The 17165-nt window shown below is 40.0% G+C and overlaps 1 protein-coding gene across 2 annotated transcripts; it reads right to left on the reverse strand.

The window, feature by feature from the left end:
* Window positions 1-909: 909 nt before the first annotated feature.
* On the reverse strand, window positions 910-16263 carry LOC138037715 (trace amine-associated receptor 1-like). Of its 2 annotated transcripts, none has more exons than XM_068883625.1 (2): window positions 16171-16263; window positions 910-4185 (listed from the first exon to the last, which is right to left on the reverse strand). In XM_068883625.1, exon 2 carries the CDS (start codon window positions 4106-4108, stop codon window positions 2891-2893), a length of 1218 nt encoding a protein of 405 aa, XP_068739726.1. In that variant the 5' UTR covers window positions 4109-4185; window positions 16171-16263; the 3' UTR covers window positions 910-2890. The 2 variants fall into 2 exon arrangements, with proteins under 2 accessions (XP_068739726.1, XP_068739725.1); XM_068883624.1 differs by lacking the exon at window positions 16171-16263 and adding an exon at window positions 8159-8370 and having other exon boundaries at window positions 911-4185.
* Window positions 16264-17165: the final 902 nt, after the last annotated feature.

Raw genomic sequence — 17165 nt, forward strand, 5'->3', positions numbered from 1 at the left:
GAATGGGGGAGTTAAAGAAATGACGACGGCTACCATTCTCGTCACCAGAGCCTCGGATCGACCCAATGCTCTGGGAAACTCTACGCTTCTCGTACTAACATGAATGCACCAATCAGAGACGCTTTTCGAGAAGGCGGTTATCGTCCGTGTGAGGCCCTCAAACTAGTGCCCAGAGTCCTCAAGCTCTTTGGTCAGCGGGTTGACACCTTCAGGAACTCTGCAAGGATAACAGCGCCATACAGTTCATTTTCGAAATCCATTCTTCACGGAAACCAATGAGAAGACAAAAATTTGGTTTTATCAACGGAGTTGATAAAGTAAATTGGCCACCGTACAGAGATTCTAAAAGCTGACGTTTCAAGCGTCAGCCCTTCGTCAGAGCGCCGATTCCCTCTGACGAAGGGCTAACGCTCGAAACGTCAGCTTTTAGAATCTCTGTACGGTGGCCAATTTACATTATCAACTGCGTTGATAAAACCAAATTTTTGTATACTACTTCCCCACCTACTCAGCACTACAGTTTCTTTAGAAACTACCCCCTTCATTCAATCAGAAGACACTTTGTTTCAGGGTTCCCCAGAGCTCTTCGCTCCTTCAGTCAAGAGGAGAGCCTGGGCCTTGTGGTCGAGATTGGACGGCTACAAGAGGAAAAAGAATCGTGCTGCACGTGCGGCACGCGTTTTATTGCTGTCTGCATAACAACAATTTGAAATCACCAAAGGCCCGCGCAAATGGTTTCAACATTTGTTTCAACATCCGTTCGATTTTGTTGAACGCTGTTGACTGCTCGGGTGAGCAAAAGGGTTTCAACATATCATCAGTATTTCATTCAACAAAGCTCACGAGAGGGAGAGGCCTTGTATTCAGTCCCAGGCTGCAGCTGCGGTTGTTGCTACAGATACAGAGTTGTTACTATGGATACGGACATGGATAAGTCATTGAGAGACCAATCTTAGTGCGCACGCCCATATCCAACAATGTTGACAGAGTGGAGGGAGGGGAGGGGCGGTAATACGGGTTTGTGCGACTGCATTCAAAAACAAAAGAAATGCTAAATAGTTCTTAAAGCAAAGCTTAACGTTTAAACTGAATTCATTCAACTTCGATTCATGTTTTAACACAGTTGAAAGGGGGGAGCAAACGGTTTCACAAACGTCGCAGTTCATCAAAATCGAATGGATGTTGAAGCAAACGTTGAAACCCCTTGCCCGACCTCAATTAACGACAACATGAGCGTACAAATGCAAATCTTTCATTCAATATTTTTACTCCAGGGGCGTAGCGTGAGATTTTGAAGGTGTACGCACACGAAGAATGTTTCGAGCTCCCAAAGAAGGAAGGGCTGGGGGCATGCTCCCCGAGAAAAAAATTAAGTTTATTTTCTAAGAGTTCTGCGTAGATTGTGCTGCCAGACCCTTGAGTTCAACGTGTTGCATTCGTTTGTTCACCTCTTTCGACACTTTTCAAAAGCGTCCAACAATGTTGGATGATCTTGGATCCCGCGTTTGGCCAGGCGTCTATGGGTTAATGAAAAGATACTGGAAATACTCACACAGAGAGACACCAGTTTAACTCGAAATTTAAAAAACGTGGCCCGATTTTACAATTACTAAAAAACATGTCCATGTCTCCATGGAATAAGGATTCCCGGATTTGAGCTATACGCACGGGCGTACATGCGCATATCAGTGGTATATGGACGCTACGCCCCTGTACTCTGAAACCACTCTTATAAATTCAATTTTTGGATAATTCACCTACATTGTACGAAGTGAGCTAGATGAAATAACCGCGAAAGACTTAGGATTGTGCAAAGTTACATTTTGAGGAGACGTTCTCGTCACCGTCGCTGTAGTTTATTTAAAAAAGTTCCTAGTGGTTCGACAACCTGATCCGCTCTGGTTGTCGAAACATCAGTCAATATAACGAACAACAGTACGTCCTTCTCAGTACCACTCTCACGGTCTCACCCAGACAGAATTCCTGCCAAGACAACACGATCTCTCCCTCAAATGAAGGGTTATCCTTCATTGTCAATTTGCTCCAAATGAAGTATAATCCTCTATTTAGATTTCTCTGTCCCAGGAATTGTGGTAGCAAATAAAAAGAAAAAAGTAAAAGCAGCACCTGGACAGGATTCGAACCCGGATCACCCACTTTGAAAGAACTTTTTTTATCCACTTGACCACTAAAGATTAACCTACTAACAATTGTGTCTACCAAAACTAATTAGCATTTATATAAAATCATTGCTGAATAATGGTTGAGTCTAAACGTAAACCTTGATTTTAAAATGGTTAGCTTTCTCTTGAAGTTTGGTAACCGACACGTTTCACTGTGTAAACTTGCTTCTTTGCGGCTGTTAATACACGTTTAAATGCAGGGGCACTTTTGGAAGAAAAAATTATTGACATTACTGAAAAATGACAACCTCGCAGTTAGTGATGTGGTAGTCTAGTGGTTAACTATGACCATTGACAGAGCAACAGAACAGTGGGGTCGGTTTTGTCAAATCCCCATTTGTCCGCGGGAAAGCAAGCTGTCCATTAATTTGACATGAACAAGAGTCTAACGTGTATTTGTAGTGTTATGGGAATAATTCTCGTAGTAAGCGGACAGCTCTGCCAACGAACGCTTTTTCCAATTCACGATGGTGCCGCTTACAATAGAGTTGACTGCAATTTTCTCTGGATTGACTGTTATCATCAGTTTAGATTACTCTGCATGTCCCAGGACTTGTGGTAGCAGATGAAAAGAAAACAAAAAGTCGCATTCCTGGACAGGATTTGAAGCCGGAGCACCCACTTTAAAGGAAATCTATTTATCCATGCACTGAACCACTAAAGATCAACTGGCTGACAATCGTACAGATCGGGATTATTTACCAACACTAAAAAGTGGAAAATTGTTCAGCTTCCAGTTCAATATTTGTCCCCAACCATGCTTGTTTTGCCGTATATAACCTAATATATCTTTTTACCATCTCCTCATTGTTCATGTCTTTTTTATTCGGCTCCATGGCATCCGCACTGCTATATTTTTTGTCGCGTTTGGCGAGTCTGTTCTGATTGATGTGTTCCAAAACAACAAACATTGAACGCACTTTGGTTCTGAAAGATGCAGAACACAAGCGAAACTTTCCAAGATATTTCCGGATGGTTTCTCCCCACGCCCGACTCTTCGACGCGTAAACGATTGGTTTCACTATGCAATGACACCACATGATCCATTTAAGACCGGTTTGCAGACCGACAGGTATATACCCGACTTGAAGTCCGTTCAAAAGCATTAAAAAACAAGCTGGAAAAACTTGAACTAATGTTGTCCCTATCACTATCTTTGACGTCAGCGCGGAGCTTGCGTAAACATTGATTGCTAACTTCTGAGCGTTGGAGAGCGCCATTGGGCAAACACTTTGGTTTTTCCTCCGAATAACTTTGCCAATTTGATAATAACAGTGCGATATGAACAACAGTGGCAGTATGGCAAACGTAAGTATTGTAAAAGTCACACTGAATTGTGCTAGTCCTCCCAGGGGGCGATTATAGCTTTTCCCACAAACGTAGAATCCCGGAAAGTAAACCACGGTCGCGTGGTCTGTAGTCAAGTGGAGCCATGGAAATGCGCCGAAAAAACTAACGCCCCAGGCGAACGCGGCCATTCGAACGGCGTTGAATAAGGTGATCTCTCGAAATAAAGGTTTTACGATCACGAGATATCTTTCGAATGCAATTACTGACATTTGTAAGACAGTTGCCTGGGCGAAAAATAAATTTAAAAATGCATTAACAATGCAAAATTTTTCACCAAAAATCCACGCATCCGCTGCCACCGAAACGAGTGCAAATGGAATCACAAGAACGCTTGTTCCAAAGTCTGCAACACCTTGGCTTGCAATGAGTATATTGGTCGCTGTTTGCATTCGCACGTCCGCATACACGGCATAGACTAGAATGGCGTTGGCAATAATTGATGCCAGCATTATTAGGGCCAGCGGTACAATTTTGAAGACCTTAGAAGGCACAGAGGAAGCTGTGGATTCATCAGAATGCAGAAAAATTAGTTCACCGCTTGATAAATTGCCTGTCGTATGATTCCACAAGGCCATGGTCAGGTTAAGAAGGTTTCAATTACTTGCTCTGATTACCAAACTCTCACTGAGGCTTTGGTCATCTTAGTTACACCCTGGAAAGGAAAAGAAATTTGGGAAACAGGTGAGTTTGAAAGAAATTGTTTTTTGAAGAGATTTATTTTTCGATGTATGGTGAGTTTGTAATACTCGGAAAAAATCCGAATGTTCCATTGCAGAAGTCGAACCTACGATTTTCCGATTACATGTGCTAGTTCACATGCTCTACCATGCACTGAGCGATAGGGGACTCATTGGCCAAGCCATTAAACTAATTTCATGTGACGCTTGACCCGCGTCATACGGATAGGATTTAAATTGTCGAAATGAGCATTTTTCGCGATTGTAGAAAAAGAAATGTTTTTCTTGAGCCGAACACAAGTTTGCGGTGCCACCTAACAAGGAGGTATTTTTCCCTGCACAAGAACGATGGAGAAAAGTAGATCGTACTTACATTTATTGGGATATGAAATAAAAACTGGGGGTAACCGTGCATTTTTTCAGAAATCTTAAAAGTGGAGACTTAAAATATTTTGGAGAAACAAAGTTTTGCACATTTCCTTGGAATTAACGTTTACATATATTGAAACAATAGAAACTCGAAAGGGCAATTAATTAAAAAAACAAATACTGACTCTGTAGTGCAATTTATACGCTTTTAATCACAATCGAAGCTATTTACTTTTGGAGCATGGGGCCGTCTTCTGTTGGGACCAATTAGCGCTGTATGAAAAACTTTAACGACCCATAAAATTAATCGTGGCTCAAACAGACCTAGATTGTGGGTCAACGGACGATTTTTTTGAAAAAAGTCGGTCATTTCAAACACCCAAAGTTAAGCGCTGCGACCTCACCCCCCCGGAGCAAAGACATTCCCACCCGACCCGGTGGTGCACGCCGGGATAATTACAATGGCCAATGAACATGCGCATTTCCTTTGTTTTGAAATAAGCATATGTCAAAAAATCCGAAGATTACAAAGAAAACTATATGCCAATTCTCAAGATGGCTGCCGAGGGCAATATTATTTTTTTATGGCGCCTGCTCTGTTTCCTCTGTTTCCTTGAGGAGTCCTGAGTACTAGCGTGAATCCGGATTGGGCTTAGCCGCAAGCCGCCGATACTTCCTCAAAAAGTTGCCTTTAAAAGTGTCTAAAAGTTGCTAAAACGTTTTGATTTTATTTCCAAAGTTGCCGAAAAGTTGCTTTCTTTTGTTCACGCGTACAGCGCTTTTTACCAGCCACATTCGGCTGAATTTTTTTTTCTCCAGCTATTTTAGCTTTTCCGGGGGTAGCGAGATTTGCCCCAAGCCTTTTTTCATTTCCACATACGGTGTTGTCCGCCATCTTGAAAAACTTGCCATGTGATATACCGCTGATCTCATGAACAGCTAGGCATGCAACACCAGACTGTCCACTATTGGCCAGTCCTGAGGTCTACACACTCAGTTGAATTTAGCTGACTTTTCTTTCGAAAGCTAATAAATGTCACCAAAAAAAGTAAAAATAATTTCAAAAATGCTAAAAAAAAAACCTTAAAGTTGCCAAGAATGTTAAAAGTTGCCGAAAAGTCCAGATACGTGTAGACGGGCAAATTTAATTTGATGTGTGGATGGGAATATTTTTGAATCTGGAAAGAAAAAGTTGCGGATTAAAAATGTGGGCGGGGGACGGGGCCTTAAAAACCATGACAACTACTTCAATGGTTAGGGTTAGGGTTGGTAAGGAACCTTGTTCCCAGGGTCTCTTGTAGATGTTGGTTACCCTGGGAGGATGGATGATGGAGACCCTGGGAAGTTGGGAACCCTGGGAAGTTGGTTACGTGCATTTCTTCATTTACCCTTCATGATAAGGGCGCGTATGCAATGGGCTGACAAAATTTGTTTGGCTCAACCAAAAATCTCAACAAAAATTGTCTCCCGCCAAATTTTCAATTTGGTAATCGTGGCCGCACTTAAAAACTTCTTCTTTAGATCATGCCGTGTAAATTGTATGTATAGTTTTCACTCCTCTGACAAAGATTTGTCCTGCTCCGAAGCAGGACTACCGCGCCTTTGAAGTTTGGTAAGGCTTGACAAAATTTGGTGGGAAAAAAAAATCACTCTGCGCACTTGTATCACGGAAATGATGACCGATTTTTTCGTAAAATAAACAAATTTGCCCAGTGCGTACGGGCCCTGGTTTGGCCAGCCGAAATATAGTACACCACTAAAATCAAATCTACGTTGTATCGGCTCTTGCTTAAAATATTTAGTTTCTCAACTTGTAATTACGCCGATCAGACCCAGCCACTGATCCAACGTACACCGACAGGAAGATTGTCCACGGTGGCTTGCTTCAAAACCCCCTAATTTGACTCCTCGGAAATTTTGGCTGCGCTGTGTGCCACTTGTTGTGTTAGAAGTTGTGATGTCATTGTGATGTCATGTTACCACGTGACGCCAATTTAAATAGGGGCGTATCTGCCAAAGAGTGTTCAGCATGATTATTCAGCGTTGTTCAGTATTCAGTACCAGCATCTATTGTAGTTTTGAGTTCAATTAGGAGTTTTCAAGTACAGTTATCAGATAGTTTTAAATTAAACGGTGTCAGAGTGTAATAAGAAACGATATAAAAGAGTTAGGTATCCAAGTACTCTCGGATCGTCAGTTCACACATGGGATATATAGCCGTCGGCACAACAACCCTCATTTGCATATGTCATTGAGAAAGAATAATATCTATTGTATTTCTGACTTGTTCTCCAAAGAACTTCGCCAAAAGAAAGGGTATAAGCAAGTTCGAAGTTTCAATACATGAAAGCAACGGGATAAAATAAAACGATACCATACTTCGCTTCGTCGCCATTTTGTTTTGCGAGTTTTCACTTCTCCTGTGCCCCAGCTGCCTGCATTATATCCGATAATGCTGCTCGCCTTAGTAATTATCTATTAAATAATCTCCATCATTGTTTGCGGACAAAGACGCGACAAGTAGGAGGCAGAAAGCTAAGTACCTTGTCTTGCTTTCAACTCGCTTCGTATTCCTCAATAATTATCCATTTCAGTTGAATCCCGTTAATTTGAAGTCGAAAAATGAATATCGAACAAAATTTCAATAGTGAATAATGAATAACTCAGAAAAAAATGGAAGGAATAATGAATAATTGAGATCTAATTATTCCGCTTCCACCCCCGAAATAGTTCGAATAGTAGTGGGGGTTTGAAATACAATGTAACCAGTTAGGAATATAATACTGGACTGGTAGGCTTTCAGTACGTATTATCTAAAAAATTCATAACATTTTCATCATTTCAATTGGAGCAACAATGGTGTAATATATATTCGACTGCGAGAACCAGACGTGTCCACTGAACGATAGATTTTATCACTCAAAACTTACGTGGCCGGATTATTGACCCGGGATTATTGGATACATGTCAAAACAGACAATACATAACACCGAGATGTCCATGTTATGTAAATGTGAGATGAGCTATAGATGGTAACTTTATCAGCAGATCTGTAGAATAGTAGATCTACGGTCTTTCCCGCCAGAAATCTACTTTTGAGAACGCTTTATAAATTTACGAGACTACCAGATTGCGCAAATCGAATCGTGCGCAATGCTGACAGCGTCTAAAGTTTGTCAAACAACAACTTTTTAATTAGACTTTGAATGAAGTCCAAGGAAAAGAAAATTTTGTTCCAATAAACGGGGAATTCGAAATAGCCGAGTTTGAATTAACTGTAGGAAAATGACTGAAAAAACGGGGCAAAACCACAGGAAATGAACATTAGTTCGAATTAGCGGGGAATTCGAAATTAACGGGGTTCAACTGTACTAGATTTTTCTCGGGGCTGAAATTGATCGCGTACCACCTCTCAGAAACCATATAATTTGGGACTCTAAAAACTTTGAATCGCGTGAATTTAACTGCAAGTATATACAGAAGTCATTGGTTTCTATAACGCCTTTCTTCAACAGCTGATCTGTATAGTTATCTATAGAAATATCGATTAACGGCAGCACATAAAAGTATTCAACGTACTTGTTATCGAATTCGTTTCTGTCCAAAATGGGTGTCCCCTTAAAGTTACCGCTTCGTTTTCTTGAACTTTCATCGCTCCGCTTCCATCTCATTTTATGAATTGTCCTTCCATTGATTCCTTCAATTTGTAAGATTTTACTAATACCAATTGTAACTCCCGAGTCCAATAAAACATAATGAGTCAAAGCTTGGGACTTCGCTCTTTTATAGAACTCCATGACAAATGCAAGCTGTTGTAATCAAATAAGTTATATTTGCATGAGAATAAAAAATATCATTTACGCATGAAATTAAAGGCAACATGGCCTCTCTTTGAATGGAAGAGAGCAAATTAAGGTCTGACGTTTCAAACCCACATATCTATCTGTTTTCGACGCTAATAATTAGTCTCCTGTATTATATAAACACGTACACTACCACACGAAGACGGGCTTCAGCGTTCGAGAAAAAAAACTAATGTCGAATTAATCGATGTTTCCTTTTGAGCGACACCTGTAAAAAAAGAGAAATTACGTTTTCAATGTGGAATGTGCGTTGTTGAACCGAAACCAGAATACTTCGAGCGTTCGAGGAAAAAACCTTATCATGCACCCTTTCAGTGTTTTCAATATGTAATTTGTATTGTTGAACCATAGTTATTATTAACTATTTTTTGAACCGAAAACTTAGAATGGTTTTCACTTTACGTGGGGACACCACGGTTTTTACCTAGTGTAGAAGACACACATGACGTAAAACAATAGAACAAAAATCGTGAAACAATACTTAATCAGAATTCTAAATCCCTAAAGACCCCTAAAGCTTTTGTTACGTCATGTGCGTCTTCTACACGAAGTAAAAGCCGACGCCATGGATGTTCGCAGACGAAAACAAAAGACCTCTCATGAGCTCCTTTTATTTGTCCACCAGCAATTGTACACTGCTGCATTGTTATATGTGGGTGCTTCCCTTAAGACAAAATTTCCGGAGATTTCGGGCTGAAGTCAAATGGAAAGGTCCGTTTCGGTTCGGTCCGACCAGGAATATTTGGGACCACCTCTAGAGGTCCGGTTCGACCGAAACGTGCAGTTTACAAACATTCTCGTTTCCAGCGGCATTTCATCGTGACGTAACCGAAATTTTGGTCAAAACGTAAATGGAACCCTTCGGTCAGGTTGGAAATTGACTTTTGATGAAAACTGTCGTTTCATTTTTCCTTGGTTAGTTCCATTGGTCTCTGGTCCGGCATAATGGAAAGCACCCTGTGTCTCTAGAGATTGGTTGCAAAACCAACCTTGTCCCCAGGGTTCTCTCCCACTCGTCCCCCGGGACGAGTAGGAGAGACCTTGGAGAAGAACCGTGGAGAGAACCGTTTATATGGAGAAAAGTTGTCCCGGGCAGAAGGGTGTCCCCTCGACAGTAGGGTCATCCTCCTAGCCGGACGCTCGCTTAACCGGGGCAATATTCGCATTCTCGTCACCAGTGCCTTGGGTCTTGTGTTTGCGCAACCAAGTTTTCCCTCAATTCAACCAACTCTCTCCCTCAATTGAAGGATTATTCTTAATGGCCTATTTTCACGATAGCGTTATTTGACTACAACGACCAGAATTCAGTTTGTTTTTCTTTCCTTATTTAAATTTTGCATTCCCAGCGGGGTAAAAACAACAATAGCTCTAATTAGCATGAGACTAGCAAAACCTGTAGGATTCTGGTACCTGTAGTCAAATGACGTCATCATGCAAATGTCCTATTGTCAATTTCTTCCAAGTGAAGTATTATCGTTCATTTTGGACACTGAAAGCTTGATAGGGATCATGGGAAATGAACATATTTCTTTTAAAAGCCGAACCCCAATGTCTGGACTCGCAGGACTCGAACTTGGGAACGTTTGATTTATAACCCCCTTGACTTAACCACTAGACTACTACATCACTAACTGCGAGGATATCATTTTTTATTAACGTCAATAATGTTTTCTTCCAAAAGTGCTGCTGTAAACGTGTATTAACACCCGCTAAGAGGCAAGCTTACACAGTGAAAAATGTCGGTTACCAAACTTCAAGAGAAAGCTAACCATTTTAAAATCAAGCTTCAGACTTAACCATTATTCAGCAATGATTATTTAACAATTATTCCATAAGCGCGCGTTGGATATGAGATGGTAAATAGCCAACGAGGCGCGTAGCGCCGAGTTGGCTATAACCAGTCTCGTATCCAACAAGCGCGAATGGAATAATTGTTTTATTAAATTCCCTCAACTCCAAAAATTTGGTAGTACGAAATACGAGCGGAAAAGCGAGCAAATCCGAGCGAAATCGAAAAAAACTTGATGAGAACTGATGCGATGTTGTGTAATACCTTGTTGTCAGACAGACGCAGGCTCATCACAAAAACATTTCTTGCCTTTTCGCGTACTTCTAAACGTCGGAATTGATCCAAACTTTCCACAAAAAAAGTTTTTTTTTTCCTTTTGGCTTTATTCAAAGAGAAATTTGGCATTCCGGCGAAAACATTTTTAGTTTAGCAACGCTTAACGCAATCATTTACCATATAAGGTCAAACCAAGGTATATGAGCTGATAACCGAGATTGAGTGAACCAATCAGAGCATGCGAAATGCATTATCCGAGGTTGAGAATTTAATAAATACATATATACTTATTAGCTTTGGTAAATAATCGGCACATTTTCTAGTCAAAAACAGTGCATTTAAAGTGGGTACTCGCTCCGGGTTCAAATCCTGTCCTGTACTTTTTTTCTTTTTATTTGCTACCACAAGTCCTGGGACAGAGTAATCTTAATGGAGGATTATACTTCATTTGGAGCAAACTGATAATGAAGGATAACCCTTCATTTGAGGAAGAAATCGTGTTGTCTTGGCAGGAATTTTGTCTGGGTGAGACGGATGAGCGGATCAGCTACGGCGACGGTGACGAAAACGTCTCTTCAAAACGTAACTTTGCACAATCCTAAGTCAAAATGGATAATACTTCATTTAAGGCAAACTGACAATGAAGGATAATCCTTCATTTGAGGAAGAGATCGTGTTGCACTTCAATTTGGTCGTTCTAGTAATCCCAGCCCCGTTTATATGAAGAAAAGTTGTCCCGGCAGAAGGGTGTCCCCTCGCTTAACCGGGCAATATTCGCATTCTCGTCACCAGTGCCTCGGGTCTTATGTCTGCGCACGACCCGAGGCCGAGGTTCTCTAACTCAGTCACGCGAAAAGGAGAAGAGCTCTGGTGACGAGATTGGGTCAATAGACCATTAACACTTGTGTGTTTAGTTTCATTGTCTTTAAATGAAAGTGAGGCTGGAGTTGACTTTGCTTTGATAGAAATCTCGCTGCTTTTCTTATGTAAATTCCTACTAATTAGCATGAGAACAACATCATTAACATGAGAAAAGCAGTGAGGTTTCTATGAAAGTAAGTTCAACTCCAGACTCACTTTCATTCAAAGGCCAGGTAACTGAGCACACAACTGCAAAATGGTCTATTCGGAAGGCAAGATAATGCAATATGATCTCTTCTCTATATTCACGATTATCGTCAATTCGTAATTTGCATAAAGTTTGCTATTATTGTTAATTTAGGACACTGTGTCTCAGGACTTGTGGTAGCAGAGAAAACAAGGAACTAAAATATTATATCACTGAACTGGATTTGGCCCGAGTCTCTACTCCACCGGAACCGCTTTTTTCCGCTTAACAACTGAAGATCAAGAGATCGTGCTCTCTCTTAAAAAAAAAAGATTGAGTTAACATCGCTACTTGTGCAAATACATTGTTCGTGGTTAGTCTTACGAAGCTCGTTTCATCCTGACCAAGGTGCCCAATGCGTTTGCCAAGCAGAAAGGTCTCTGATGAGTCCCTTGGTCGGGATGAAACGAGCTTCGTAAGGCTAACCACGAACAACGTATTTTCACAAGTTAACTGTCAAATTTATTGTCAATATCGCTACTGAAGAGTAATTAGACCTAAGCTAGATCATATTAGGCCGCCTAAGCTTTGATTAATAAAACGTTTAGCTTTGTCGTAAAGTTTGGTGACAGACATTTTGCAGTGTAATACTGTTTGTTGCCGAGAGATATTACAGCGTTATCAAGTTTAAAGTTATCACCGAGTCGTTAGCGGTGCGGTCAAGTGGTTAGGTGACGGGTTAATCAGCATTTCCAGGTTCGAGTCCTATGTCCATACACTTGGGTTGTCTTTTGAAAGATATATGACCATTTCCCATGATCCAATTAATTCAAATTTTCAGTCTTCTAAATTAACGATAATAGTAAATTCAGAGCAAATTACGAATTAACGGTAACACTGAATAGACCGTATTCGTATCATCGGTTGCTGCGATCATAATCATTTTATTTCAATAGTTTAAATTTAGTAAATTAAAGAAATACACAACCCGCATACAGCAAAGCTAATCGAGGTGGGCTGTGTAACTTGCATTAATCAAATTTAGAAAATATAGATTAACAGTAAATCAGGTAAAGGAAGAAAGAAATAAAATAAAATATAATAAAATAAAAGATATAAGAATACAAATACAATCACAGATAGCAAGCATTTGCATGAGAGCAAGAACCTATAAGTTGACATGAAACATAAGGAAGTAATAATGATAGCTAGAGTATGATTAATGATAATTGGTAATTTTCAAGATTAACGTTGAGGCATCAACATAATCATCCTCATCACCAAGCACCGTACGTAGAAAGTGGTGAATTTTGTATTTGAAAGGTTTTTTCCTAAGTTTGCGCAAATCAGGCTTCAGGCAATTCCATAACTTAGCTCCCAAAATGGAAAGCGAATTAAGTCGAATACTCAGTCTTGATTTATTAACATACAAGTTATACCAGCATCAGAAAATCTAGAGTCATATGAATGAACGTCGGATGACCAGGTAAAAAGATTATAGATACTCTGAGGCGCAGAATTGGTAGATATGTAGTGCATAAGAGAACATAATGTTTCAAAATAGAGCATATTGAGGGGTAGAATAGCATGTAGCAAGAGAAAATGAGGGGACAGAGAGGGAGGCTCAAGGCGTTGGCCGGGATATGTTATGTCCACGAAAGTTATTTTTAGACGAGCGGAAGTCTTTGTTCTAGCGGAAGTCTGTCTTCTGAGACGTCCGCATGCAGTCTTGCCTCGCTCTCAGGTTCTTAGTGAAAAGAGAAAATGATGGCGCAAGGGGAAGGCTGATGAATATACATTTTCTTTCAAACATCGGACCGAGGTTGGCCTGCATGCGGACGTCTCGGAAGACTTCCGCTCGTCTAAAAATAACTTTCGTGGACATGACATATCCCAAGGGCTGGACCGGGAGCCTCCTTCTCTGTCCCCTCATTTTCTCTTGCATGTAGTCTATTTCCAACACTGAAAGAATATTAGCCTAAGAGCTCGTTTTTGTAAGATAAAGATCTTCCTCAAATAAACCTGTGCAGCTTGGCCCCAGGCAGCAATTCCATAGTAGGTATACAGGAAAATAAGAGGACGGTAAATTTGGATTGAAGTATTTAAAGGGTCGGAGTGCCTTAATGGTACAATAATTCAAACAACTCTGCTGATTTTAGAGGCAAGATAATCGATATGATATTTTCCAGATTAAGTTTTTATCGATAACAACTACCAGGCCAGGAACTTCACATAATCTTTGCATTCAAGAGAAGTATCAATATTTGAGGCATTATTGTTTGTCCTTATATTAATCTGATAGTTAAGACTCTCAGAATTGGACTGGAACTACGTAGCTTGCAATGGAGGCTAATGCAGGGCAATCTTTTCAAAAGCAAATACCATTAAATATATTCCCCGCATAAGCCTCTAGTTCCAGTCCAACACTGACTGAATACGACTATGGTCTATTCGAGGTCAACATGATCTCTTCTCTAAATTAACGTCTACCGTTAATTCTTAATTAGCTTTCAATTTAATTTAGAACACTGTGTCCAGGACTTGTGGTAGCAGAGAAAATAAGGAAATAAAAAATTATATCTGTGGATTGAATTCGAACCTGGAACTTCTATTTCATAGGAACCGCTTCTTTCCGCTTCGCTACTGAAGATCACTACAACGCGTTTTCAAAGAAACGTTTTTTATAGTCTGCCATAGAATATCGCTGCTGAATAAAAATATAAGGCCTAGGCTAGGTTAATAATTTAAGCCTAACCTTGGATTTAAAATGTTTAGCTTTGTCGTGAAGTTTGGAAAGCGACCTTTGCGGACTGTAATATTGTTTGTTGTCGTTGGATAACACAGCATTATCAAATAGTGTTTAAAATATGGTTCCTGAGTAGCTAGCGGTGCGGTGGTCAAGTGGTTAGGTAACGGGTTAATAATGAACATTCCTAGGTTCGAGTCCTACTTCCTTACACTTGGGTTGTCTTTTAAATAATATATGTCCATTTCCCATAATCCATATCAAGCTTTCAGTCTTCTAAATTAACGGTAATAGTAAATTCAGAGCAAATTAAGAATTAACGATCATCGTTAATTCAAGAAAGAGAATGGGTTGTCGAGGTAGAGAATGAGTCGGATAACAAGAGCATGCGCGAGCGCTGTCTTCCCAGTCTCCTGGGCCCAGTTGTTTCAAACGATGGATAGCGCGCTATCCGCCGGATAAATCACTATCCACTGGATAAATCACTATCCATTAGATAGCGCAATCGGTTTCGCTATGGCTTATCCACTGGATAGGGATAGGGGGCGAAAAAGGCAGCGACTGAAGAACATAAAACGATGGAAGCATGTATAGTAAATTCTCTACTTTTCACCCAAAATTGAGAAGTGTCCGGAAGTCTTTTGAACCCGATTGTAGATGTTAGGACTGACGAAAAAACGTTTTCATTATAAAGGATCGAAGGGAGTTATAGTACCCGAATTGTCCCGAAAAGTTGGAGTTCTAAGAAAACAAACGAACAAAAGAAAAAACGCGCACTGCACGTGGCAAGGGTATCATCGGAGATCAAAGTCCGGTGATATTTACCATGCACCCTGGGAAGATACACAGGCTCTAAGGTAGCTGATTTTTTGTTAGATCAGGGACACCCAACGTCAATTTTCGGAAAATATCTGTTCGGAAGACGATTTGAGATCTAGAATTTTCCGAACATTTGTTGTAAAATTTCTTGCTTGCCTGCCTGTCCTAGGATTTTCGAACATCTAAAAAATGGTATAATTGCCCATTTTTAAGGGATTTTTACCCTAAAAAGGTCTCCTAAAATTTTCGGGAGCCCTTTTTTCTGGCTGAAATTTTCGAAAAGGTAAGTTTTAATCCCTATAATTTTCGGATCACTAGACTTTCAGCTAGGAATCCGAAAAGATGAACAATTTTTGGGGGATAAAAATATGCCTATATCTTCCGTTTAAATACTAAATACGTTTGACAATGCTATGTCTAAGTGGTTTTGAACTATATTCTCGTTGGGTGCCCCTGTTAGATGTTCGATCAGTTGCCTGTTAGATATGGTCGGCGCGAGCGGAAAGGGAACGCGAAAATGAGACGCGTTTCTTTGCACTCGTTTTCTCATATTTGCGCTTTTCCTACTATCTCGGAGTCTGGAACAGGCTAATCGCGGTTTAGCCTTGTTGTACGTGAGACTATGTGGATTTTAAATAATAAGTTATAGAAATCGTGTAAAAAATGCTTTGGATCGATCAGATCAAACTTTTTTCCTTTGAGATCAAATTGTCAGTATCACCAACATTTTCATCTGCCCGCCAGTTCAAGCTTCTGTTTACGAAACATCAAGGTGTCTGCGTATTGTATATATAATATTAAAAACAATATTGCTGCCAACCTCGGAATTCTATCGCACGCGGTGCTTCTATCCGTCATTCTTCAGATCATATTTCAAAGCACGAAAGAACATTTTAAAGCGTTAAAAGTGTTTTTTTCGAAAGAAAATCTGCGATTGTATGCTGCAAAAATATGTAACGAGTACACATTACTTTCAAGTTCGGCCCGGAAAAAAGGCCGACAGGGAACTTCATCTCGAAATCACGCTGATTCCTTACAAGTCAAACGTACCTCATTGTTTCTAGCTATTCCTTCGGCAAATCGTCCGCCATCACGATCAGAAAGACTGAATTTGAATTTGTTATAAACTGTGCTGTTTTAACGTCCAATAAATTTCGGGTTCTCTTGTGCCGTTTTACTTTGTGACGTCATAACTTTTTGTTTTCATTTAAGAAACAGCCAGCTTGCTAATCGATGTTTTGTTTTCGGGAAATTTAAATTTAAATATTTATAACGTAGATTTGAACTAGCCGAAAGGCTGTATCCTTTAAAATTATCGACAAAATTAAGGGAATTTTTGACGGAACTGTTTAATCGCACACCCAGTTTGATCATTTGTGCTAAAACGGCTAATACGTGAGTAAACGGAAAGTTAAAATAGGATTATTGAAATATTTTATCTGAAAAGTTTGTATCATTGATACACTCTAAAAACGGCAACCTTCACCGCTCGTTAATTCATTGAACTGCGTTTTGTGTATCGCTTACGACAACCGTAAAACTGAACTAAAATCGCTGGAAAAATTAGATGGGACGCTCTTGTTAACGTTTTATCATGATTATTTTTTGCGATTTCAGCCTGAAAACGTGCTTATCATGTTCTTAAGATTGTAAGTTCGATTGCAAACTGAGTTTTTCTCAGTTATCAGCAGTGAGCAAACCACATCGTTGGTGTTGAAAAACATTCCCGCTAAATTTGTAAGTTAATTGTGCCCAGGCTGTCAAGTGACACCACAGTTAAACATAATTTTTCAAATTAAAATAAAATATTATACTTATTAAAGGGTTGCTAATTGAAAAGGTTCTGTACGATACAGGAGTTAGGTGGCATAAAACAGACTCGATTTACGAAAAGAAAGTCTCGTCGTTGGGATTTAAAGGTGCTGTGTCACGAAAAATTTGCCAAATTCAGCGACTGGGAACCGGAACCATGGCAACCAAATCAAGCGAAACAGTTAAACAGCATTTCATACAAAAGGAGGCAAACCTTAGCCAAGCCTAAAAGC

The sequence above is a fragment of the Montipora capricornis genome, chromosome 2 (genome assembly GCF_036669925.1).
Source record: "Montipora capricornis isolate CH-2021 chromosome 2, ASM3666992v2, whole genome shotgun sequence".
NCBI lineage: Eukaryota > Metazoa > Cnidaria > Anthozoa > Scleractinia > Acroporidae > Montipora > Montipora capricornis.

Excerpts from the sequence above, each read along its gene's own strand:
- LOC138037715 (XM_068883625.1), bottom strand. The coding sequence starts at position 4,108 with ATGGCCTTGTGGAATCATACGACAGGCAATTTATCAAGCGGTGAACTA.